Source organism: Erpetoichthys calabaricus, chromosome 17 (genome assembly GCF_900747795.2).
Source record: "Erpetoichthys calabaricus chromosome 17, fErpCal1.3, whole genome shotgun sequence".
Lineage (NCBI taxonomy): Eukaryota > Metazoa > Chordata > Cladistia > Polypteriformes > Polypteridae > Erpetoichthys > Erpetoichthys calabaricus.
The window spans coordinates 43,674,913-43,701,971 of NC_041410.2; the positions used below are offsets into that span (position 1 = coordinate 43,674,913).

Below are 27,059 nucleotides of genomic sequence, written 5' to 3' on the forward strand. Positions count from 1 at the left end.
GCTAAGCTTGAATGTTTCCAGTGAAATCCATTGGCTGATTTCTGCCCCGAGCCCCATGCTACAGACATAGACACTACGCATATTTCAAAAGATTTTTGGACCGCATCTGGCTTGCTTGCATGCACCGGACAGTATTGCACACATGCACACTTCTGGACTATAGAAATACATACAGTAACAGTACAAATACATACAGTAACAGTATATTTGTGTCAGTGAGGCATTGGTAAGACAGAATGTTGTTAAAATGATAATCACATTCTGATTATTGTATGAATGATTTGAGATGCTGTTATAGCAGGTTTACAGTATATGATGCAGATATGCTTGTAAAAGTACAATATATGCATGACAATTTTCTTTTACTAATACAATTTATAAGAATTTTCTAGAAGGGTATTCTTCCTAGGTTGGGAAATGACTAGATTACATTGTAACCATTAGCAAATATCAAGACAAAGTATCAAATAGTAGTATATGTTATATATACATTATACACAAATTTAGTATGAAATCTATGTTGAGTGTATTGTCACTTGTGTAAAGACAGATTTAACAATAAAAAATGATTATAGTGTGAAGACCATAGTGCTTAGTGCTGCTGCCTTACAATTCTAGAATAATTTGCTTAAATCCAAGCCACATCACCATTTGTGTGGAATTTACACATTCTCATATTAAGTGGGTTTTAGTAACTTGCCACTTGCAAAGACGAGCAGTGTACATTGATTTTACAGTCTAAATTCAATGCAGAAATAGTATTGTAGGTGTGTACCCCAGTTTCTGTTTTGAGCCCAAAACTGGTAGGATGGACACATCCATTAAAAACCTGCTGTTAATGAAAGTGAGTTCACAAAATCTGTACATTTTCAATGCATTGTGACATTATGTGGGAGAAAAATAACAACTACTTTTAATTAGAAACTGGTAGATATCATTTGTTAAAACATGATTCTTGTTTTGATAATATGGGATATTAACAATTGTGGATGAAACACATTTCACTCTTAATTTTAGAGAATACAATTTTTTATTTAATAAAAATAGTTAAAAAAAAAAAAAAAAAAAAAAAAAAAAAATTGGGAATCATGAATCCCATTTTCTGAATGTAACTGTCCTTTATACCTTGGTCACAGTCAGTCCATGACAGATCCTTCATGTAGACCCATCAGGCAAATTGATAATACTGCACTTTGATCAATTTAATTGTAAAACATGTCCCACATCAGTAAAAGGGTGAGTTTTTGTTCAAGGTGAATTTTTTGAGAAAGACAGTTAAATAATTTGATGAACAAAGTTGATAACACCAACGCTTGTCCAAGTGAGTAGGTCAAAGAGTTACAGAATAAAACCAAGCTTGCTTCACTGTATTAACACTAGCTCCCCCAAGTTTGATAAGGTTTTACATTTTTCTTCAACATGTGCAAAGTATGTTTGTATGATTTCATATTAGTTGATATATAAGTATAATGCATAGTCAGCATGACGACATAGCATTTTATTTCTTCAAGATATACTAAGTATTCTAATGTATCACAAGCTGTTCCCAGTTGAAAAGTGGATGGATGTAATTTCCTATAGGGAGGGATGAAAAATAGCTCAGAAATGAAAATATACAAAGGAGAAATTAACTGGGTTAAGGGCTGATTAAAATGTGATTGTTTTCAAAGCATTGTCTTGTTAATATTCTTAATATCTAACATTATTACGATTTGTACTAGTGAAATCTCAGTAATCAACGTAGACCTCCATGTTCCCATTTGCAGTGCACCATCTATTAGAAAGTATTTTGTAATGCATGTAGTGATGAAAGGTCAAACGCAATGCATTTTAACAGAAAGCATATTTTGTTTTTTTTATTTTCGCTCTGTAATTTTGCAGACTACCACCACCACACCCTACCCTTCGTTTGCTTTCGTGGGCATGTTTAGCCTAAGTGATAACCACATCTTATCAATGGATAAAATAAAACAAATGATGTTGGGAATTACATCATTATGGAACAATTACCACCTTGTAACTGTTTCCTTAGGAGGCACTAGCTCTCCGGAAATGTGTTCTTTTGAAATTACGGCATTATAAGTAACTGAAAAATATAGAGATATGATATTAAAAGGCGATATCCCTCCCATAGTGATACGGCGGTACAAATCACATAAGAGAAAAAGATATACCATAGCTTTCTTTACTGACGACTTTACGCGGCATTACAGACGGAGGGAGCCATAGCATGACAATATCAAGGTGGGAACTTGATGTATACAGTCTGCCATTTTCCGTTGCTGCGCTGAAAGGATTTTCGGGACGAATGGCACTATCACCCATTCGTCGTCCACAGGCTTCAAAGTGTCTTGGCAGCAGTCCAAGCCATATATACTGGTTTCTCCACATGTAGGTGCTCTCTCTGGTCTCCAAACAAGGACAGGAAAGGACTCAACCCCACCTCCAAAAATATAGGAATAGCACAATGCCTACTTGCAGTTGTCTCATTCTCCAAACTGCTAGACTAGTGGTTTCTAAATGCAGCCTAGCCTCTGTGTGTCATACTTGGTCTGTATGTGTGAATGAATCCATAAAACAATTTGCACAGAGACAGTGACATTAAACTTAATATTATAACAAACTTATTATAACAGTAACACAGAGTCGCAACTCTCTGGTTACATACAGTGTAAAGCGTGCTCTGCTGTTTTGAGGTACAATAGTAAAAGAACCAGCCTGTTTTCTCATTAGCGACCAGGGCCGTTCTTAGCAGTTTGGGGGCCCTACGCGGTTCAGAAATGTGCAGGCCCCAGATGGGGGGAGGGGTCGGGGGGGGGGGTGGCGGAGCCCCCCTGGAGCTCAGGAAGGTGTTCTAATAAAACGTCCGGAAAAGGCCTTAGATGACCAGTAGGCCTACATGTACGCTTGTGTGTATGCAGAGTGGTAAAATATTGATTTTGTTCTGGATCTGGTAAAAGCCGGTAATATAGGAATATTTCATGATTTTATGGGGATCTCTCTGAATGAATCCAAAACGAATCTCTAAAATTAACGTTTGCTGTAGTGCATTTGGCAAAGTTACAACAGCGTTACAATATTATTAGGGATTTAGGTGAAGATTGCAATTTGGATAATAAATTACCATTGTTAATAAGACTAAGAGATGCACTGAACTGAATTTCCTGAAGACTTTAATTAACGTAAGAAATCTACTTTCTACACTTTCATCATGGCGAAATCCTTTGTCAGTTCCGAATAATCAAGGGTTTGGCCAACATCTTGCTCAATTGATATTAATGCCAAACCATTCAGTCGCTCTTGGGTCATGCTGGTCCTCAAATCATCCTTAATTAGCTTGAGCTTGGAAAAGCTTCGCGCTCAGCAGACGTGACTGTTATGGGGATGGTCAAAGCAATGCGTAGCGCTACCGCGACATTCGGGAAAGAATCTTGCAAGCTATTCTTGTATACGAATTGCACATTTTGTAGAGCAGAAACTTTTGGTGAACCAAATGTGCTAGAATGCACAACTCGCTACAGAAATCAAGAGCGTCAATATCGGACCCACTAACTGCATCTGTTAAGACTTTGCTGACAGCTTGACAACAGTTTCTCAAATCACTTTCACTCATATGCGTCATACGTTGCAAATCATGTAGGAATCCAAAATAATTGTAATGAGATTTCATCTGCTTGAACCGTTCTGTCATTGATACCTTGGCTTGATCTAGCAAGACGTTGAAGAACTCGATGCAGAATGTTTCTTTCGGGTCATGTGTTGCCTCATTACGAGCTTCATACCCAAATTGTCTGTGTACTCTCCTTCTATGCACGTTCTGGGGTGGTGGAAACTGTATTTCGTCTTCAAGTTTGAGTTCCGCAGCAAGTGTTTTAGCTGCATCTTGGGCAGCTTCAAAGCCCGTGTCCTTATAGGATTTCAAGAAGTCTTTGATGTTGCTCTGCAGAGTGTAGAGAACACAAAACTGCATGTCCTTCGTTTGTAACATTTTGCTCACGACATTAATTTGTGCTAGGAGATCATGCCAGATTACTAATGACACCAAGAAAGGGTAATGTTTAATTTGTTTTGCCAAAGAGGCTGCCTCAGTTCTTGCTTTCCGGTCATTTGCGCTTTCCGATACCTTTACCTCAACCAGAGCATCATAAATCGATCCTATTTGAAAACGGACAGCTTGAACCAAATCAATGCGGCACTCCCAACATGTTTCTGAGATTGGCTTCACTGTGAATTTTTCCACATGTTGTTTCAGCATTTGCCAGTGTTGAGTTGACGCAGCAAATCTGTATATCTGATGCAAAATCCCGAAGAGCGTAATTGCGACTGTCGAGGACTTTGCCATGTCGCTTGGAACCAAATTCAGGCTGTGACAGCCACATGGAACGTAAAACGCTTTGGGATTCAGGTCAAGGATACGTTTCTGCACTCCGCTGTTACGTCCCTTCATATTAGCTCCATTATCGTATCCCTGCCCTCTGCAGTTTTGCAGTTCCAGGTGCAGTTCTTCCAGTTTCTTCAGACATGTTTCTGTGAGACTCATTCCTGTGCTACTTTCTACTGGCAAAAAGCCCACAAAGTGTTCACAAATTTCGACTGGTCTCGCTTCAGTGTTAACAGTTCATATTATCATAGTCATCTGCTCCTGATGACTGGTATCAGGAGTACAATCTAGCATGATTGAATAGTATTTGGCCACCTGCGTGTCTGCAATGATCTTCTTCAGAATCGCCTCGCCTATTAGATGTATCAACTCATTTTGGATATGATTGCCCAGATAGTGATCTTGTATTTCCTCATTTTTTATACATCGTAGGTGTTCCTGTAAGCATGGGTCATATTTAGGTAGAAGTTCAAAGAGTCCCAAAAAATTGCCGTTATTAGAGTCCTAGAGACGGCTACTGGTACCACGAAAAGCCAAGTTTCTTTGTCCAAGGAACTGCAAAACGGACATGATTCTTTGTAGGACCTTGTTCCAGTGATCACATTCTCACTGCATTAACTTCTGATATTCACTGTCAATCGTTTCCCCCTGTTTCAGCCTCACTGCTAGTTCATGCCATACTCTAGCAGCGTTTATGTGCTTTGGTGAAGACTCATGTTTATCCAGTCGCTATTTCCGTCACTGATGAGTTTTATTTTCAAGTCAGAAAAAAACTTACAGCAGAAACAGAATACTGCATTTTTGTATTTCGAATAAATAAGCCAGGTACAATTCACTGTCTCACTGTTCTGTAGCTTGCGTGAGAAAAAATTGACAGAAAAGTGACGTCCGTCTGAAGAATGTTCATTTGGGGGGTATTTTTCCTGTTTGTCATCTCTGAAGGGACCTTTCTCAACTAAGAACACACATTTAGACATGCTAATGGATAAAGGCCATAACCCTGGATCTTTCCAATGAAAAGAAATATTTCGTGCACCCATGTCAGTGTCGTTATTTTCAACCATCACGTGAACGTCTGCGTCTTCCTGATTATCTGCTGGCGATAGTTCACGGACTTCAGAAGCAGTATTTTCAGAATCTGACACAGCCATGTCTTCATGTTCGTCATCCTTTAGGAAACCTGACTGTTGTGACTCTGAGTGATCAGTCTGGAGTTAGGAATTCTCCTCATCGACCTCGACATCATCTTGTACATCCAGGCTTTTTGATTGTTCTCCAAGGTGGGCGGAGCCGCCGGAATCGCTTTCTATCTCTACCAAAGCTTCATTTTGGGAAAGACCAGCATGGGTAGTGCAGCCACTGCCAGCGCCAATACTGTCTGCATCGTTTGCATTTTGGGATGGCGCATTTCTACTGGCAGTTGTACTAGACCTCTCGACAAAGTTCAACAAAGCTCCTCTTTGTGAAGCAATAAAAGCTTCTTGAGCTGCTCTTTTCTTCCTTTTAGTACACCCGGAGTCATAGCTTTGTTTCGTTCCTGACATTATTCCTACACAGTACCAATCGAGTAACTCGGTAAGTAAATGTACACTTTATCTCAGTTCATCCGCGTGGACAATGTCGACCAGAATAGATGCGTACGGAACGGATAACTAAACTGTAAGTGGTAAACTGTTCCTGTAAACAGAAAATCAAAATAGCCTACCAGAACCAAGTATTTACAGGCACCAACGACCAAAGTCCAAGCCAAGTTTGGTAGAGATTAGCTAATACCGGGCCCTGGTGGAAAGAGGATTAGGATGTAGGGCCTATGTGATATATTAGGTTTACATTTAACTAATAATCCAAATAATAGTCTCAAAACGCACCACGTTGTGCAATGGTTTATCCAGACTGAGTGATCGCTATCTGTACATTCCCAGTCCCACAGCCACACCCCCGATTCTCTGCCTGCTGCCCCCTGCTCCTATCCTTCCCCTCGGAATTCGACTCGGAACGATAAAATTTAGGATGAGGAGAGTATCGTGACACACAACGTGAGGGACTGGTACAGACGGCTGCAGTGCCAGGGGCATGACAGGGGCCCCAGGCCCACAGCCCAACAACAAAAAGCATGGTTACTTCGCTTGGCACGAATACTCGTCTCACGGGACATGAAAGTGTCTGACACAATCACGTCTCATCTCCCCAAGATTTTTTTTTATAATAGATGTTGAGTTTTAGAGACTGTATGAAGTGGATGCTTTGAGGTTAGGCTCTAAGATGATAAAGATGCATGCTGTAATTTATGCTATAATTTGCAATTGTACAGGTATGACTATAAGTTTATATTTTTTCTGTGTGCTTATTAGAATGCAACTTGATTGAAGGAGAGGACCATGTAGAAGTGAATGGAGAGATTTTTCAAAAGCCATTTGTTGAGAAGCCTGTTAGTGCGGAGGATCACAATGTGTACATCTATTATCCTACTTCTGCTGGTGGAGGAAGTCAGCGACTTTTTAGAAAGGTATGTTCTGTATTTAGTGATCATGCTTGCTTTTCCTATATCAATTTCAGCTGCCATTGTACAAGATTCTCTGCTTTAAATAGGAATGTCATTTTTTTAGTTTTATTCTTTTACAGATTGGGAGTCGCAGCAGTGTTTATTCTCCAGAGAGTAGTGTGCGCAAGACTGGCTCATATATTTATGAGGAATTTATGCCAACTGATGGCACTGATGTTAAGGTAAGAAAAGGTGTTTAGGAAGTGGTTGAAGAACAGCATAATTTTGGGTACACAATTTTAACATAGGTACAACATTATTGAAGATGCATTCATAGAAATTGCTATGTTAAAATCCAAAAACATGCTACATATTTAGCTATGTGAACTATTCACCCACAGTTTGAATCATAACATTTTTGCTTGCATTATCATTATGTCAAAAGTGTCTGTATATTACTTGCCAAAAAATGATTAAGAAATGAGGTTTCTATACTTTAATATAATCTGTAAAGTACATTTCATATAAATAATGAACAATAAATAAATATTTCTCAAAAAATGCTAGTGTGCAGGGGTGGTGCTAGTTCTGGAGGGTGCCGTAATGCCATCAGCTGACAGTTTTCTTGGTTGGCCTACAAGGCCATTGCCATGCATGGCCACCTTAAGATCCTTCCAGGTGGCTCAACACATTCTTATTTTCCTCATTCACTGTGTAAACATTAAAGACACCAGCTGCAATATACAGAGAGCATTATCTTCCTTACTTTCCCCAACTCTGTGAAACTATCCAGGTCAGTATCCTTAAGGAAATTTGCCATTGGCCACACACCTAGGGTGTTGGACTTTAGCAGCAGAGAAGTATCTCTGAACTACTTGTAGTTTAAGTATTGTCTATCCATATCCCTCCCTCTTTCATTTGTTGACCCCAGCTCCTTTCACTACCATCTGTTAACCTAAATGATTCTGCTACAGGGCGTATCTTCCACTTCTACTGTTTTTATAATTTACATTTTAGTTTTTAAAGGGGTTGCTTTATGTTTTAGTGCAACACTGGGCAAATGTATTACTTCCTAAAAATTCTTAATATAACTACAGTGCATGTGAAATAACTAAGAATTAAAGTATAATAACTTCATGCTCAACAGTGCATACAGTTTCAGGGACAGACAATGGCTATTGTGTGTAAGACAGCCGTATCATTAACATAGTACTCTGGCAGATTGGTACTTGAACATGTCCATTGGTCATAACATGCTCTATGCTGATTTCATTTAAAAGTAGCTTTTTTTCCACAGAGGATTAGTTTACGAAGGTATTACTATATAAGGGTTTGTGACCAGTAGGGGGTGTTGCAGCACATCAAACATCAGACACAACTTTACAGACATCAGTTCTGGTAAAAATAAAATTTGTTTGTATCAAATACCTTGTAAAAAGGCTGCAACAATGACATTACTCAACACAATTCCTTTCCTTGCTTTTCTCTTTCTCCTTCCATTCCTCCAGGCAAGCTTTGTTCACTTTTACCTGACTCCCAATTCGCCCAGATATGGGAGAGCGTTTCCTTTTATCTTGGACTCGGGATTACTTCCGGTGCTAGGGCATAGCCCAGTGGAATTACTTCCGGGTCACACAGAAGAACCACATAGTAGGGATTGTTAATCCCTTTGGCTACCACTGGTGGCCCAAACGGAACCCAACAGGGCTACATCACGGGACTACAGGTTCCAGCATGATCTGTGGGCATCTACGTGGTGATCCCAATCTATGGGGGCTGCCACCTATCTTATGGGGGGAGGAGATAGTTAATAGTATTCATCTCCCCTGTCCTTTCATTATACTGGTCTCCCAGCCAGGTAAGGATCCTTATACAGTTCTGGCCATGATGCCAGTCCACATGTGCTATCCATCACAGCTTGTAAGAGCCATATCCGTTAAGTTAATGGTGAATTTACCTTAGTTTTTGCTCAGAATGAACCTGAATATTATGTAGCTTTAGATGGGAAGATTTAGTTTAATCCTCTGTAAGCTAAGAAGTAATGGAATGTCTGTAATGTTCAGCTCATTGTGACTACAGAATAACTTTCACACTGAAGTTTGACAGTGTGAATGCTATGGGGGACAGATGGACATCCTGGCTGGACGACTGCATTACTCTTGGTACACTTTATTAATCTCCGAGGGGAAATTTTCTTTTTGAACGACTTTTGGGGGCTGCAGTGCGGGGTCAGCTATTGTATAGCACCCCAGAGCAATTTTGAAGTTAAGGGCCTTTCTCAAGGGCCCAATGGAGTAGGATCCCTTCTGGTATTAATGGGATTTGAACAGGCAACCTTCCATATGTTAGTGCATATCCTTATCCTCAGAAACACCACTCCGCCAAGTTTTTAGGTACCAGGGGATGGACAAGCAAGAGCCTGAGGCCTGGAGCAGTTCCATCCCCCATGTGTTTGGTGGCAGTGGTCCGCTGGAGGTGACCCATCTTGGACACCTGCAGGTGTTCATGGGAAGTGTCCCTGGGTGTTGCAAGGGGGCACTGATGGTAAAGGGCTGCCTTTGTTCTCAGACAACCTGGAAGTGCTCCCCACAAGTCGTGCCGGGTCACTGGAATATGTTCTGGGTCCAGCATAAAAGGAGCCTGCTGCCTTACCTCAATAAGTCAGTGTCGGGACGTAGCAGGTGACACTCAACTGGAGGTGGAAGAAGAGGAGTGAGTTATTGTTTTGTGTGATTTATTGGTTGTGCTGTATTGTTAAAAATCCATTATTTGAACACATGACTGTATTGGGCATAACTGGGTTTGGAGTTTGGGGCTCGGTGGTGCCTACTAATGGATACAACAGCTAGAAAGAAATATGAACTGTTAGTCAGATAGGCATTAAGGACATATAGTTTTCTAATCGTATGTATGTACAGTATATGCCGTGAATTATATACCGTAGAAACCTTAACAAATATAACCTAGATACTTCAGCCTCAAGAGGAATACCATAAACAAGAATTTTCCCTTTTGCCCTTTTTTACAAATATTACCGGTCAACTTGGTTCCTCATTTTGTGTGAACTGTTTCCTTTGAATTTCACTAAAATCTTTCAGATGAATACATTTGGACTGTGGAGTTTTTTCCTGTACAACAAGTCATACTATTGCTGGAATGCCTTTCTACGAACTGCATTTGAACTATTTTGAACTACTTGAAAGCCCACCACAAATACAGTTACAGGCTTATTCTGTTTTTAAAATTTTACCATAATAGAAAACTAATTTAGGGGCTTACATAATGAATTCTTAACTCCTACATGAGATGATTTTGCCACATAAATGCAAGTAAATCCCACTTCTTTCAACAGTCTTAAGTGATCTACAGTGCATCTGGAAAGTATTCACAGCGCATCACTTTTTCCACATTTTGTTATGTTACAGCCTTATTCCAAACTGGATTAAATTCATTTTTTTCCCCTCAGAATTCTACACACAACACCCCATAATGACAATGTGAAAAAAGTTTACTGAGGTTTTTGCATATTTATTAAAAATAAAAAAACTGAGAAATCCCATGTACATAAGTATTCACAACCTTTGCTCAAAACTTTGTTGATGCACCTTTGGCAGCAATTACAGCCTCAAGTCTTTTTGAATATGATGCCACAAGCTTGGCACACCTATCCATGGCCAGTTTCGCCCATTCCTCTTTGCAGCACCTCTTAATCAGGTTGGATGGGACGTGTCGGTGCACAGCCATTTTAAGATCTCTCCAGAGATGTTCAATCGGATTCAAGTCTGGGCTCTGGCTGGGCCACTCAAGGACATTCACAGAGTTGTTGTGAAGCAACTCCTTTGATATCTTGGCTGTGTGCTTAGGGTCGTTGTCCTGCTGAAAGATGAACTGTCACTCCAATCTGAGGTCCAGAGCGCTCTGGAGGAGGTTTTCATCCAGGATGTCTCTGTACATTGCTGCAGTCGTCTTTCCCTTTATCCTGACTATTCTCCCAGTCCCTGCTGCTGAAAAACATCCCCACAGCTTGATGATACCACCACCATGCTTGGTATTGGCCTGGTGATGAGCGGTGCCTGGTTTCCTCCAAATGTGACGCCTGGCATTCACACCAAAGAGTTCAATCTTTGTCTCATCAGACCAGAGAATTTTCTTTCTCATGGTCTGAGAGTCCTTCAGGTGCCTTTTGGCAATCTCCAGGTGGGCTGCCATGTGCCTTTTACTAAGGAGTGGCTTCTGTCTGGCCACTCTACCATACAGGCCTGCTTGGTGGATTGCTGCAGAGATGGTTGTCCTTCTGGAAAGTTCTCCTCTCTCCACAGAGGACCTCTGGAGCTATGACAGTGTGACCATCAGGTTTTTGGTCACCTCCCTGACTAAGGTCCTTCTCCCCTGATCGCTCAGTTTAGATGGCCGGCCAGCTCTAGGAAGAGTCCTGGTGGTTTTGAACTTCTTCCACTTATGGTTGATGGAGGCCACTGTGCTCATTGGGACCTTCAAAGCAGCAGAAATTTTTCTGTAACCGTCCCCAGATTTGTGCCTCGAGACAATCCTGTCTCGGAGGTTTACAGACAATTCCTTTGACTTCATGCTTGGTTTGTGCTCTGACATGAACTGTCAACTGTGTGACCTTATATAGACAGGTGTGTGCCTTTCCAAATCATGTCCAATCAACTGACTTTACCACAGGTGGACTCCAATTAAGCTGCAGAAACATCTCAAGGATGATCAGGAGAAACAGGATGCACCTGAGCTCAATTTTGAGCTTCATGGCAAAGGCTATGAATACTTATGTACATGTGCTTTCTCAATTTTTTTATTTTTAATAAATTTGCAAAAACCTCAAGTAAACTTTTTTCACGTTGTCATTATGGGGTGTTGTGTGTAGAATTCTGAGGAAAGAAATGAATTTAATCCATTTTGGAATAAGGCTGTAACATAACAAAATGTGGAAAAAGTGATGTGCTGTGAATACTTTCCAGATGCACTGTAGATACTAGTTCACAGGTATCGAACTCCGGTCCTAGAGGGCCGCAGTGGCTGCAGGTTTTCATTCTGTCCTTCTTCATTTGTGACATGTTTTTGCTGCTAATTAACTTCTTTTGCTTTAGTTTTTATTAACTTGACTCAGACCCATTAGTTGTCTCTTTTTCCTTAATTAGCAGCCAAACAATAATGAGACACAAAACAAGCCGCCACATGACCAGCTCACCTGTGCTCAGCACATAATATCTGAAAATAACGAAAGGTGAGGGTCTCAGTAAGGTTGATCTCTCAGGTCACCAACACATTTTGACTGTGTTCTTAGAAAAAACAGAAAATCAACAGTTTTAGAAATATCTGCTGTGGCAGAATGAGAGCAGCAACAAGTTGTGGAATTAAATAATGAGTTTAATTAACAGCAAGAATCAGCTTTTCATTAAGAGACTGGTTGGAGGGAAAATTGGTTGGAGTTTGAAATCCCAATTTAGCTGGTCATCTGCTGCTTGTTTCACATCTCATTTCTGTTTGGATCTCATTTAATGAAGACAGGAATAAATGCAGAGGACTGAATCCTTAAAAACAGGGCTATTAAAATGAAGGGAAAATGAGTTAATTAGCAGTGAAAACTGGTCAGTGATTAGGAAAAGGGTTAGAATGAAAACCTGCAGCCACTGCGGCCCTCCAGGCCTGGAGTTCGACACCCCTGTAACTAGTTCATTCATGTAGAAATTTCTACATTGGAGACCAGTGAAATTTTATCATCCAGGGCTGTTTTACAGCCTTATGCCTGACATTGTTGGTATAGGTTCCAGCTCCTTCTAGCCTTTTACTGGCTAAAGCAACTTCAGAAAAGCTTTTTATTGAGAGAGAAAGGGTTGTTGAGTTGATAATGAACTTGTCTCTTAGAACACATTGCTTAGTGTACAAAAGCAGTTGTCTTTTATACTGTTAATCCTTAAGATAAAATGCGTAAATAAAAATTAGCAGCACCAGGATTTGAACAAGAGTGTCTGGCTGCAGCCACTGTAAGGCCGGGTTTATACTTCACGCGACGCATGCTGCAGTGGACAGTCCTGCTACGCAAACGTTTTACTGTTTATACTTGTGCGCGTACTTTACGTAAATCTGGAGGAATCCAGCAGGTGGCAGTGCAAGATATTATCATGGTGAGGACAGGTTCAGCTTCTCTGTGTTGTGAATTGCCTTGAACACCCATTAAATTCCGATGACGCCTTACTGCAGTATCTCTGAAAAGGATGTTTAATGATTAAATCCATCAATCCAGGGAAGTGTGCATTCCAGCAAGCATTGGGCATGAGGCAGAAACAATCCCTGGATGGGGCCTCAGCTCATCGCAAGGTGAATACAAGCACACACATACACTGGAGTCATTATAGCGGCACCAAATCTGCATATCTTTGGAAGGAAACTGGAGCACAGTGTGGAAACCCAGCAGGAAAACATGTAAGCTCCAAGCAGGGAATACCAGCGATGTGACTGCCTGCGAGACAGCAGTGCTACCACTCCGCCACCGTGTCACCCCCATGTGTGTAATTATTAACAGTATTCATTATTTAAATGAAATTAACGATTTATCTGTAAATTGTAAAAAACATACTTTAATGCATTTCATGATGAAAGTGATATCAAGTGTATGTAAATCTAAAGATTCTACATTTGCAGAGAGCTGGAATTTCATACATTTAATGTGTTCTGTGTGGTGATCTATTGCTGCTTGCCGCTGTTGTCCGGTCCAAAAAGCTCATAGCGATTAAAAACTGGGTTGACGTTTACGATGGTCTGCTTTAAATGATAATGTAAACTACGAGGTTAAAGTGGACATTTCGAGATTAAAGCCGAAATTTCCACTTTAATCACAAAATACACATTTTCACCATGTCCTTAATTTTTTTTTTCTCCTTGGCTGAAATACAGCACTGTACATGATGTTTCTGTTGTGAAGTTGCAAAAAAAAAAAAAAGATGGTAGGTGAGATTTTTAAAATGTATCTTGTCATTACGATCGGGAATATGCGATGCTTGAATGTAAAAGCATCACGAATGCATCTGTATGACGGCATTTTCTTCACCACATCGAACCATTCATCAAACATCGAAGCGCACACATTGATCCTGTAGGATCCGCATTGCGGCTTTCTGTCACATGTAGATAGTAAATAGAGACTCTAACATCACATTCCAACTTTTATCACTCTGGACTTTTTGCTTGTACTGCAACTCGCGCATGGGTCACGTTAATTTCTGAGGACCTGCTCAGAGGACGCGTCAAATGAACGTTGGGAACGCGTGGCAGCCATCATGCGTGCGTGTATGCGTTCTGAGCGTGAAGTATAAATGAGCCCTAAGGTGTGAGGCTCAACTCCAGACAGAAAATGTCACCTCCACTCTCCCTCTACATTAGTGCAGTTACCCACCTGCTCTCCTTTTGTTAAGTTTACCACATTGTTCAATGACTTTTTTGTGCCAATTCATGGTTTGGTCCTAACCTACAGGTTTTTATTTTATTAAAGAGGTTTTATATTCACATTATAGAGGTAGTTGATTTAAATCATGTGCACACTTTTTACATGTACGGTGAGATTGTTAGATGAATTGGTTATATTTTATATAATTTAATTAATATGTGGGTATTTCAATGCAGAGAGGACATGGAGTTGTCTCTGCAGGTATTTGTTGACCAGTAGGGCCTCTGAGTCAATGCTATGTATAACACATGATGGAAGGGTGGGCACTGGGTGTTACTGTGTTATAAACTAGAATACAGTAAGTCCCAAAAAATATGCAAAATACCAAGTAGAAGGGATAAAACCATCAAAACCCAGCTAGTCACGAAAGGGAAACAAAGTTCTATAAAATCATTTTTACAAAAGCTCTGTTAACAATGATAAACTCTGAGCAGAATAAAGGCACAAAAGTTAGTGCCTTCAAACAGCAATCCTAAAAGTGAACAGAGTGACCATCCGAAATCTATGAGTCAAAAACGGTGCAAAAGGCCACAAAAATCCATTCTATCACAAAGCACAGAAATAAACACTAGAAAAACGCACCACACCACAAGCACATTCACAGTGAAGTGCAAGGGACCGTGGGTTTCCTAAGCCATTTTACGGCTGAGGGCAGTCTGTTTCAGTGATGGGCAGAAGGCCTAACCTCTTGGGGGACAACCCACAAAACACATGGAACATTGCATAATACACAATGACATATACTTAAATAATCAGCACATAAAACATAAAAATTAATAAACTAGATATATAACATATAATTAAATCATTAGCACTGTTAACATAAACATTAATAAATTAGATATACAGGTAAAATTCCATTACAATGAATATCTTTGCAACGAAATTTCCATTACAACAAAGTATTTTTATGGTCCCAACAGTTTCTCCATATGACACAAGTCTATAGAAATCTCGTTACTACGAAATACATTGAGCAGATACTTTCATTACAACGAAGTGCCCAAAAGACTTTGAAATGCCTGAATGAATCATCCACAGAGCAGTTAGTTCTGTGGTCGCAGCTCAGCTGTGCACAACAATCCCCCAAACAGAAACATTGTAATCTTTTTTGTTTTCTGTGGTTTTCAGTGATACCTTTTGCTTATTGCTGGTCATCATTTGAAAAACATCCATTGGAATTTAACTCATTGTCACCCTCCTATAGAAATGGCACACACAAAAAAATGATAACAGTTCATATTACAAAAAAAAAAAAATTTGAAATTTTTGCAGCTCTCGATTGTGGCAAAAAGAAAAAAGATGTTGCCAGTGAATTCGGAATTTCACCATCGACACTATCAACTTTCTTCAAAGATCGAACAAAAAAAGAAGAAAAATCTTTGGTTGCAAATGTATGTGAACTGCTGCGTTTGAAGACGCAGAAAAAGCTGTTTTTATGTGGTTCAATGATGCTTGTTCAAGAAACATTCCTATTAATGTGGCACTCATTCAAGTAAATGTGAGGTTTCTAAACCTTCTTGGGACCTCCCCCAACTGGACAACACACCGACGAGCATCCCGAAGTGTGATCACAGCATCTGTGGAAGACCGTTTATCTGTTGCCGGGGCAAAAGCAGGCTCACAGCTCTGATGCGGCTTGGCACTGAAGCAAACAGAAAAGATCTCGATGGGTGATGCAAGGAACATTATGAATGCAGGGAACAGGATTACTTGGCCACTAACCTGGCCACGACCCTGCCTGACTGCTGTGTCTGTTTATAGGAGAGTGGCAGATCCCGCTACAATAAATAACCCTGCTGTTCCTATTTCAAGCTGAATAAAGCTGGTTTTGCTAAAGTATTGAGACTCGGCCTCGTGTCTTGGGGTGCAAGACAGAGACTTGTAGCGTGATCCCGATATTTTATGATTTGCTTCTGTGGCGCTTCACTGCAGCGCTGTGAGCCTGCTGTTGCCCTGCTCCGGTAACAGGCTAACAATCTTCCACAAATGCGGCAATCGCGCTTCGGGATGCACTTCAGTGTGTTGTTCCCGTTGGGTGGGGGGGATCCCAAAAGAGTTCAGAAACCTCACAATATAAAGAAGAAGAAAAGTATGATTCAGCTTCTAATTGACAACTTTGCGGCCCACAACATGCTTCCACATTTAGGTAATGTTTGCGTTGAATTCCTCCCACCCAATTGCACAGCAGTGCTTCAGTCATTGGATTTGGGCATTACTCGCACCCTGAAAGTGTATTCTCGCAAGGAAATACAGAGAATAATTCTCGTCGGCATAAATTATAGACGGGAGGAGATTAAAATTAACACGAGAGAAGCTATTGAAATGATTGCAAACACCTGGACGCAAGTTAAAGAAAGCACTATAGTGACAAATACAGAATCTCAATACTACGAAATTTTCATTACAACGAAATATTTTTTAGGTCCCCGGCAGTTCGTTGTAATGGAATTTTACCTGCAATTATGATATTTGAACCTCGGCCTGAGGGGATCCCTGACTGAAATATAACATTGTTTTTAATATGATTGCTGTTTGCTGTGATTGCAAAATAAATAATATATAGACAATCAGCTACAACATTAAAACTACAGTACCTGCATAATATTGTGTAGGTCTCCCTCATGCTGCCAAAACCGCTCTGACCCGTCGAGTCATGAACTCAAGAAGACATCTGAAGTTGTCCTGTAGTATCTGGCACCATGGTTTTACATCACATTCTTTAAGTCCTGCAAGTTTTTTATTGAGATCTGGGGAATTTGGATGCCAAGTCAAAACCTTGAACTCTGTCATGTTCCTCAAACCATTTCTGAACAATTTGTGCTGTGTAGCATGTACAAATTATCCTGCTGAAATATGCCGCTGCCATCAGGAAATACCGTAGCCATAATGGGTTATATGTGATCTGCAACAATCCTTTGAGTAGGTGGTACGTGGCAGAGTAACAGCCACATGAATGCCAGGACCCAAGGTTTTCCAGAAGAACATTGTCTAGAACATCACACTGGCTCTTCCAGCATGCCTGCTTTCCATAGTGCATCCTTCTGCCATCTCTTCCCGAGGTAAGTGATGCACAGGCACCGGTTTGTCTACTTGACCTAAAAGAAAATGTGATTGATCAGGCTAGGCTGCCTTTTTCCATTGCTCCATGTTCCAGTCCCTATTGTAAACGCTTGCAGCAGTGGAGAGGATTCAGTATGAGCACTATGACAGGTCTGGAGCTTCCCAGCCCCATATGCAGAAATTTGTGGCTAACAGTGTGTTCATGCACCTTTCTCTCTTGGCCAGCATTAAGTTTTTCAACAGATTGTGCTACAGTAGTTGATCTCTGGGATCAGACCCGACAGGCAGACTTTTGCTCCTTATGCACATTACTAAGGCTTTCACGAGTTGTCTTTCCTTGAACCAATTTTGGTTGGTACTAATCACTGCATACAGGGAACACCTCCATAAGACATGCTGTTTTGGAAATGCTTTAGTCCAATCATATAGCCATCAAAATTTGGTCCTTATGCTTGCCCATTTTTCCTGCTTTTTTAACACATCACCTTCAAGAACTGATCATTCCCTTATTGCCCAGTATGTCCCATCCCTTGACAGCTGTCATTGTAACAAGATAACCAATGTCATTTACTTCACCTGTAAGTGTTTTTTAATGTAGAAGAGCAGTGTATAACAGTGCTATAGCTTCTGCTTGTTGCAACTGTTAGCAAAAGATGTGGATTATAGCAGTTCTAACTGCTTATGCCAGTGTGAAAAGAAAAGCCAAAGACGAGATAAAGTTTGCCACACCAGTCTGTACACTTCAAGTACTGAAGGAAAAAAAAAATGCAACATAGCAATACATACAAAGTAAAACATCTTTCCTGGAGTGAGTCCAATAGCAAGACTGTTCATTCATTGTGGTGTTGGCCAAATATGATGGAAACCAAAAAGGTTAGAACCTTCCCAGAATGCAGAAGTTTGATCACAAGTCTTCCTGTCTTGGATCCTCTGGTCTATGGACAAAAAGGCAGAAAATGTGAAGAAGAGTGTCACCTCTCTGCTTGGGGTGGAATTACAAGAGTTATACAATCCCGGAGAACAGTCACAATACATGTGTGCATGACAGTACTTTATTCATCCTAAGACGTTAATTAAATTTTTGGATCAGCGCAGGAAATATTTTAACAAGGAACAACACCATCCACTACAAACGCAAACAAGAAATACAACAAAGAAGAAGAAACGTCTGACTTGGCTAATGATAGAGCAGTTATCAGTAATGCATTGTAAAGGTGTTTTGCTGTAAGTATGATGGAGCCCAGAAGCAGTACTTGACACTCTTTTGCTAAATAAATCGTCACCTAAAAGTACTCAACAATAGTGTGTCAAAAAGAGAATTTATGTCATTGTTCATAATGGCTATCAGTTTTGCCTTCTTTCTCTACTCTGCACGTCTCAATAGGCAATATACATTACAATACAATACAATTTATTTTTGTATAGCCGAAAATCACACAAGGACAGCCACAATGGGCTTTAACAGGCCCTGCCCTTTGATAGCCCCCCCAGCTTTGACTCTCTTAAGAAAACAAGTAAAAACTCCCAAAAAACCCCTTGGAGGGAAAGAAATGGAAGAAATCTTGGGAAAGGTAGTTGAAAGAGAGACCCTTTTCCAGGTAGGTTGGGCATGCAGTGGGTGCCAAAAAAAGGGGGTAAATACAATACAGTACATGGAACAGAACACAAGTAATCCTCAATACAATAGTGCAATAGAAATATTACAAGTACAGAGCAGAGATCAACAGTAGATGATATCACATAATAGGATTCGGATTTGTTCAGAGTCCTGGACACCTCCGCCAACAAGCTGCCTCCCCCTGTTGGCCATTCCACAACTGAGTCAGCGCTGGGCCAGTCAATCTGATGAGAGGACCATTCTACCTGACGATTCCTGCGATCCTCCATCCGAGATTACTTCTCCTTAGGTAGGCAAAATAACTTGGCAGTAGGGCACTGGCAGCAAGTGCCACATTTGAGTACAGAGAAAAGAAACAGTATAGGTGAGGGTTAGTAACAAATTAACTTTCTAGTGTTGATTTAATTAAAACATTACACCTTATTAGTAAACTAATACAGGCAGTCCCTGGGTTACGTACAAGATAGGGACTGTACGTTTGTACTTAAGTTGAATTTGTATGTACAGTGCATCTGGAAAGTATTCACAGCGCATCATTTTTTCCACATTTTGTTATGTTACGGTCTTATTCCAAAATGGATTAAATTCATTTTTTTCCTCCGAATTCTACACGCAACACCCCATAATGACAACGTGAAAAAAGTTTACTTGAGATTTTTGCAAATTTATTAAAAATAAAAAAATTGAGAAAGCACATGTACATAAGTATTCACAGCCTTTGCCATGAAGCTCAAAATTGAGCTCAGGTGCATCCGGTTTCCCCTGATCATCCTTGAGATGTTTCTGCAGCTTAATTGGAGTCCACCTGTGGTAAAGTCAGTTGATTGGACATGATTTGGAAAGGCACACACCTGTCTATATAAGGTCCCACAGTTGACAGTTCATGTCAGAGCACAAACCAAGCATGAAGTCAAAGGAATTGTCTGTAGACCTTGGAGACAGGATTGTCTCGAGGCACAAATCTGGGGAAGTTACAGAAAAATTTCTGCTGCTTTGAAGGTCCCAATGAGCACAGTGGCCTCTATCATCTGTAAGTGGAAGAAGTTCGAAACCACCATGACTCTTCCTAGAGCTGGCTGGCCATCTAAACTGAGCGATCGGGGGAGAAGGGCCTTAGTCAGGGAAGTGACCAAGAACCCGATGGTCACTCTGTCAGAGCTCCAGAGGTCCTCTGTGGAGAGAGGAGAACCTTCCAGAAGGACAATCATCTCTGCAGCAATCCACCAAGCAGGCCTGTATGGTAGAGTGGCCAGACGGAAGCCACTCCTTAGTAAAAGGCACATGGCAGCCCGCCTGGAGTTTGCCAAAAGGCACCTGAAGGACTCTCAGACCATGAGAAAGAAAATTCTCTGGTCTGATGAGACAAAGATTGAACTCTTTGGTGTGAATGCCAGGCATCACGTTTGGAGGAAACCAGGCACCGCTCATCACCAGGCCAATACCATCCCTACAGTGAAGCATGGTGGTGGCAGCATCATGCTGTGGGGATGTTTTTCAGAAGCAGGAACTGGGAGACTAGTCAGGATAAAGGGAAAGATGACTGCAGCAATGTACAGAGACATCCTAGATGAAAACCTGTTCCAGAGCGCTCTTGATCTCAGACTGGGGCGATGGTTCATCATTCAGCAGGACAACGACCCTAAGCACACAGCACAAGATATCAAAGGAGTGGCTTCAGGACAACTCTGCGAATGTCCTTGAGTGGCCCGGCCAGAGCCCAGACTTGAATCCAATTGAACATCTCTGGAGAGATCTTAAAATGGCTGTGCACCAACGCTTCCCATCCAACCTGATGGAGCTTGAGAGGTGCTGCAAAGAGGAATGGGCGAAACTGGCCATGGATAGGTGTGCCAAGCTTGTGGCATCATATTCAAAAAGACTTGAGGCTGTAATTGCTGCCAAAGATGCATCGACAAAGTATTGAGCAAAGGCTATGAATACTTATGTACATGTGCTTTCTCAATTTTTTTATTTTTAATAAATTTGAAAAAACCTCAAGTAAACTTTTTTCACATTGTCATTATGGGGTGTTGTGTGTAGAATTCTGAGGAAAAAAATGAATTTAATCCATTTTGGAATAAGGCTGTAACATAACAAAATGTGGAAAAAGTGATGCGCTGTGAATACTTTCCGGATGCACTGTAAGTCGGAACAGGTACATTATTTTTTTTTACAGTTGACCAACTGTAACCAAGTGCTCTGCCAATGAATGATGGAGTTTCACCTGTCTCTGACCTTTTTATTATTTCTACTTTATTTTCAATGGTGGTGGTTTTTCTCTTCTTTACTGTATCACCAGCACTTGCATCAGATTTGTGTTTCAGGGACATTCTTGAAGGGTGAAGACAAAAGGTTAAGATGAGCTCTTCTGCACAGCACTGTACAGCTGTCACAGCAGGCAGGCATCCCTCATCAGCACGTCTGGTGTACTGACAAGAGACAACTTCCTGCTATGTACGTAACAGTACAAGCAGGCTTGCTATTGAGAATGAATGGGAGTAGCGAGGGGCGGTTCACCACCCACCCACCACACGGTCACCTCCACTACAGTATGGAGCCTGCAGCATGCGTCCGCCCACCGAGAACGAACACGGTGCGGCCAAAGGTGTGTAGTGAATCGCCCACCACTAACTCCATTCAACAGGTGGCCACCTGATGCATACTACAATGCTACCCCCCACTGCCCCGTTCACCCTCAATGGCCTCCATTCAGCTACAACCGGGTCACCGCTTGCAGCATTACCAGCCGCCCACCGAAAATGATTCGGGGGGAGCCATGTGTAGTGGGTGGGCAGTGAAACGCCCTACACCGCTACATCCAGCCTGCGTCTAGTTAGGAGCAGTAGCTGCAGCAGCGTAGTGGTCAGACAGCGAACTGCCCCATTAAGCCTCCATCCTGCACATGAGCGATAGCTGTGGCCCCAGTGACTATGGACCACAGGTCACCGCTCGCTTGCCGCCGGGAGCCACCCGAAGGACACAGGGACACTACACTGTGCGAGCAGCGAAATCGCACCCCCTCCAGCCACTACTTGCAGCGTCCTCCGGCCAAAGATGACAGAGCGGCAGTTAATGAGGCGCATGTGTCACAGCTACGGCCTCGTTCGTAAGTCGTAGGTCGGGTATCCGTAACCTGGGGACTACCTGTACTGCAGTATTAGTAGGACAGTAATAGTAAACTATTACTACAGTAACTTCGTTACCTAAACCCATGCTCTGGTATTTGCTAATAAATGTTTATGGCCTGGCTACTCAGGACAGGGGATAGGGGCCGTGTATTCATCAAGGCATACATTTAAGAGAATGGGTTTTTACGAAGTTGGGGCATACTAAACAATGTAGACATCAATATACAGATTTATTCTCATTTACCCTTAGAACTGAAACCATTCATTGATTCAATTTCTGGTCATCTGGACAAAAACAATGCTCAAAATCTAATAAGAGTCAACACCCATTAAGTTGAAGCTATTGTCTCCCATTCTTTACTCAGGTTTATACAGTAGGACCTGATTATGCCCATGCTGAAGCACGAAAATCTCCAGCTCTGGATGGAAAAGTAGAAAGAGACAGTGAAGGAAAAGAAATTCGATATCCAGTAATGCTCACTGCTATGGAGAAATTAGTTGCCCGCAAAGTGTGCCTTGCTTTTAAGGTGAGTGTTTTTCCGTTACATCAAATGTCTCTTAATCTCATTCTCTTGATACAAAGGGGGATCTCAAAATTTGAGGGCTATGAATTTTCTGTTATCAAGGCCTTTTCTCACTTAACCTATATTGAAATATATTTTCCAACCACAAGATGGAGTAGAGGGCTGCAGGAGAAATCCTGTGTATACACACTTGTATTTAACATCACATTTAGTTTTGCCTCTGAATCCTATTAATGGAGTTGCCTTGTAAATAAAAATAGTATGTAGAAAATGGATTTTATATGGAACAAAAAGAAGGTTTTGTTTTTGAGTAGGTGGGATAACTGAATGTCTTAAATTCAGGCTTTACTGCTGACTAACTTGGGAGGCAGGGTTATAATGAAAGGGGTGTAACATATAAGCAGCAGGGTAAGACTGAGCTTGGGGAAGAATATGTATTTTTTGTTTAGTGAGGCAAAGTTAAATTGATTTATACATTGAAACATTTGTATAATTTTTTGAGGAATTCTGTAAATTCCTTCTCACAGACCCATCATCATGGGTTGGAATCTAGTTGTCCTCATTGAGTTTGCATCTGCTTCACTTTTCTGCTTAAGTTTTCAGTTAAATACCAGACACAGTGGTCATATTTGATGGTAAAGAGTAGAGCTGCCTCGATTATTCAATGTAATCAAGTTTCTGCTTAAGTTTTCAGTTAAATACCAGACACAGTGGTCATATTTGATGGTAAAGAGTAGAGCTGCCTCGATTATTCAATGTAATCAAGTAACTGATGGAAAAAAATTAGTCAATTAAGAAAATATGATTAACCTCCCTGAACCTTTCTACATTCTCTAGAGGAAAGTTCCCTCCAAAGATCATCCACAAATCTCCTCTGTGTGGCTGTTTTACACCAGAAAACTGACCAAATGGTTTATTGTTCTCTATATGAAATATAGCATTACCATTTCCATCCACAAATATGTGAAGAGAAATGTTCTGGAATTGTAGTGCAGGAGAAGACATCAGTTCTTTAGGTAGCTTTTTTCCACTAAATAGTTCAACAGTTGTTCTTTTAACATTAAATGTAAAACTGATTAACTTGAAATGTTAATACAAGTCAATAACGTTGGGATGATGGTTAGAGCCTATCTTTGGATGAGATAGATAAATGCTGTGGGTTAGACTACTAAATATGTTTGCCAGTTAACAACTTTATTACTGACGAGTATTCACTGCTAGGTCACTTTTAGCTGCAGTTCAAATTAGTTCAACTGTGTAGACATCACACCCCAGTGAAATCCTTGTTCTCATATTAGGAAAAGTTTCAAGGTCAGCACTTCTTAAGTGAAATGCTTCTGTGTTCTTTCAACCAACTTTGTTAAATTGGCAGAGATGACCACACTGTTCAACCTATAAAGGAACACTCTAGAAGAGCAATGTGTGGAATTATATATACCGAATGTCACCAGTCGGGAGTTGTGTGGTTTTAAAACTCTTCCCCCATTGTCTCCCAGAAAGGGAACTTTTTTTAGTATGAGTATAGTACAGAACCTGTTTGCTACAATAGCGAGTATTACTAGGATTTTTGATGGTTTCATAGTACACCAGTTACACTGTATTAGTAACATCCTTTATAAGATACCTAGTAGATTGATTTTTCAAAAAGGGAAACATTGCAGTAAAAGTCAAGAATTTAAAGATGAATAAACTGATTTATGCGTATATTGTCAGCTGTGTTTATCTGTATTTAATATGTGGCAAGAAACTGTCAAACAGTAAGAGGTCAGATATTAAGAATGGCTCTGCAAAGAAATAACATCTTGAGTTTGCACTAGTAGATTGATTTTTCAAAAAGGGAAACATTGCAGTAAAAGTCAAGAATTTAAAGATGAATAAACTGATTTATGCGTATATTGTCAGCTGTGTTTATCTGTATTTAATATGTGGCAAGAAACTGTCAAACAGTAAGAGGTCAGATATTAAGAATGGCTCTGCAAAGAAATAACATCTTGAGTTTGCACTTGTCTTAAATTAATATCAATGTTTCAATTATGGCAATAACAAAGAAGGGAATTAAAAACAATGCTTGCTGTTCAGACATTGCCCTTTCACCCCGTGTGCAATGCTCTTACCAGAGTCAGTAGTACAGAACTTAACTGTTGCTGAAATGTTTATCTTAGGTAATTGTTCAAATCACTCTGCCTTGGTATAAAAGTGGAGTACATTGTTTTGCAATGTGCAAGTTCTGTATATAAAATTGTTTAATAAAAATTAAACTATAGCAGACATTTATGTACCTACTTAAAATATATGAAAAAAAATTTGTTAGATTAATTGATTAAAGTACAGTGATCCCCCGCCTATCACCGAAGTTACGTTCCAGACCCATCAGCGATAGGAGAATTATCCGCGATATAGAAAGACCATATAAATAAACATTTTTTTTTATAATTTAAGCCTTAAAATACCCCCTCCCACAAGCTTTAAACACATGTAAACTTATTAAAACACCCTTTGTAAACACATTTGATATGTAGATGTTGGGCTAAAGATATGAGTAACATACAGTCATATGAAAAAGTTTGGGAACCCCTCTTAATTCTTTGGATTTTTGTTTATCATTGGTTGAGCTTTCAAAGTAGCAACTTCCTTTTAATATATGACATGTCTTATGGAAACAATAGTATTTCAGCAGAGACATTAAGTTTATTGGATTAACAGAAAATATGCAATATGCATCATAACAAAATTAGACTGGTGCATAAATTTGGGCACCCCGACAGAGATATTACATCAATACTTATATTTGCAAAATGAGGCTAAACCAACAGCCTCTAGATGCCTCCTATAGCCTTTGATGAGTGTCTGGATTCTGGTTGGAGGTATTTTTGATCCATTCTTCCATACAAAATCTCTCCAGTTCAGTTAAATTTGATGGTTGCTGAGCATGGACGGCCTGCTTCAAATCATCCCATAGATTTTCGATGATATTCAAGTCAGGGGACTGTGACGGCCATTCCAGAACATTGCACTTCTCTGTTTGCATGAATGCCTTTGTAGATTTTGAACTGTGTTTTGGGTCATTGTCTTGTTGGAATATCCAACCCCTGCATAACTTCAACTTTGTGACTGATGCTTGAACATTATCCTGAAGAATTTGTTGATATTGGGTTGAATTCATCCGACTCGCGACCTTAACAAGGGCCCCAGTCCCTGAACTAGCCACACAGCCCCACAGCATGATGGAATCTCCACCAAATTTGACAGTAGGTAGCAGGTGTTTTTCTTGGACTATGGTGGTGTTCTTCCGCCATGCAAAGTGCTTTTTGTTATGACCAAATAACTCAATTTTTATGTCATCATTCCAAAGCACTTTTTTCCAAAATGGATCTGGCTTGTCTAAATGAGCATTTGCATACAACAAGCGACTCTGTTTATGGCATGAGTGTAGAAAGGACTTCTTCGTCATCACTCTTCCATACAGATGTTCTTTGTGCAAATTGCGCTGAATTGTAGAACGATGTACAGATATACCATCTGCAGCAAGATGTTTTTGCAGGTATTTGGAGGTGATCTGTGGGTTGTCTTTAACCATTCTCACAATCCTGTGCATGTGCCTCTCCTGTATTTTTCTTGGCTTGCCAGACCTGGGTTTAACAGCAACTGTGTCTGTGGCCTTCCATTTCCTGATTACATTCCTTACAGTTGAAACTGACAGTGTAAACCTCTGAGAGAGCTTTTTGTAGCCTTCCCCTAAACCATGATACTGAACAATCTTTGTTTTCAGATCTTTTGAGAGTTGCTTTGAGGATCCCATGCTGTCAGTCTTCAAGGAGAGTCAAAGGGAAGCACAACTTGCAATTGACCACCTTAAATACCTTTTCTCATGATTGGACACACCTATCTATGAAGTTCAAGGCTTAACGAGCTAATCCAACCAATTTGGTTTTGCAAGTAATCAGTATTGAGCAGTTACATGCATTCAAATCAGCAAAATTACAAGGGTACCCAAATTTTTGCACAGCCAGTTTTTCACATTTGATTTAATTTCATACAACTAAATACTGCTTCACTAAAAATCTTTGTTAAAAATCTTTAAAACACCCCAGTACTCAGATGTTCATAGGAAATGAAAGACATACCATTGTTATCTTTTTTGTTGAAAGTAGTGTAAATTGTTATTCAGACTGACAGGGGTTCCCAAACTTTTTCATATGACTGTAATAATAATAATATAATAATGTAGCATACCGTCGATTCATTCAAGCCGTAATGGCGAGCAATGTCGGCATAACACTTTCCTTCCCTTCTTAGAAGATGCAGAACGCTTGGGAGCCATTGTAGGGCTTAAAACAAAATGAAAAGTTCACAAAAAGTTTGCTCACAACAATCGGACCACAGGCAAGGTACGCAATA

At 40.4% G+C, this 27,059-nt stretch overlaps 2 protein-coding genes across 9 annotated transcripts in view; both read left to right on the forward strand.

Moving 5' to 3' along the window:
* The window catches only part of LOC114667240 (EGF-like repeat and discoidin I-like domain-containing protein 3), a 742,682-nt gene that overhangs the window by 637,089 nt on the left and 78,534 nt on the right, over positions 1 to 27,059 (forward strand). The gene's annotated exons all lie outside the window — the stretch shown is intronic.
* LOC114668041 (inositol hexakisphosphate and diphosphoinositol-pentakisphosphate kinase 2-like) overlaps positions 1 to 27,059 on the forward strand; it is a 300,171-nt gene that overhangs the window by 75,222 nt on the left and 197,890 nt on the right. For all 8 annotated transcript variants that reach the window (XM_051920820.1, XM_028823642.2, XM_028823634.2 and 5 more), the window contains exons 6-8: positions 6,733 to 6,887; positions 7,004 to 7,105; positions 22,503 to 22,664. In XM_051920820.1, the coding sequence (XP_051776780.1) occupies positions 6,733 to 6,887; positions 7,004 to 7,105; positions 22,503 to 22,664 (419 nt within the window). The remainder of the gene's footprint in view (positions 1 to 6,732; positions 6,888 to 7,003; positions 7,106 to 22,502; positions 22,665 to 27,059) is intronic.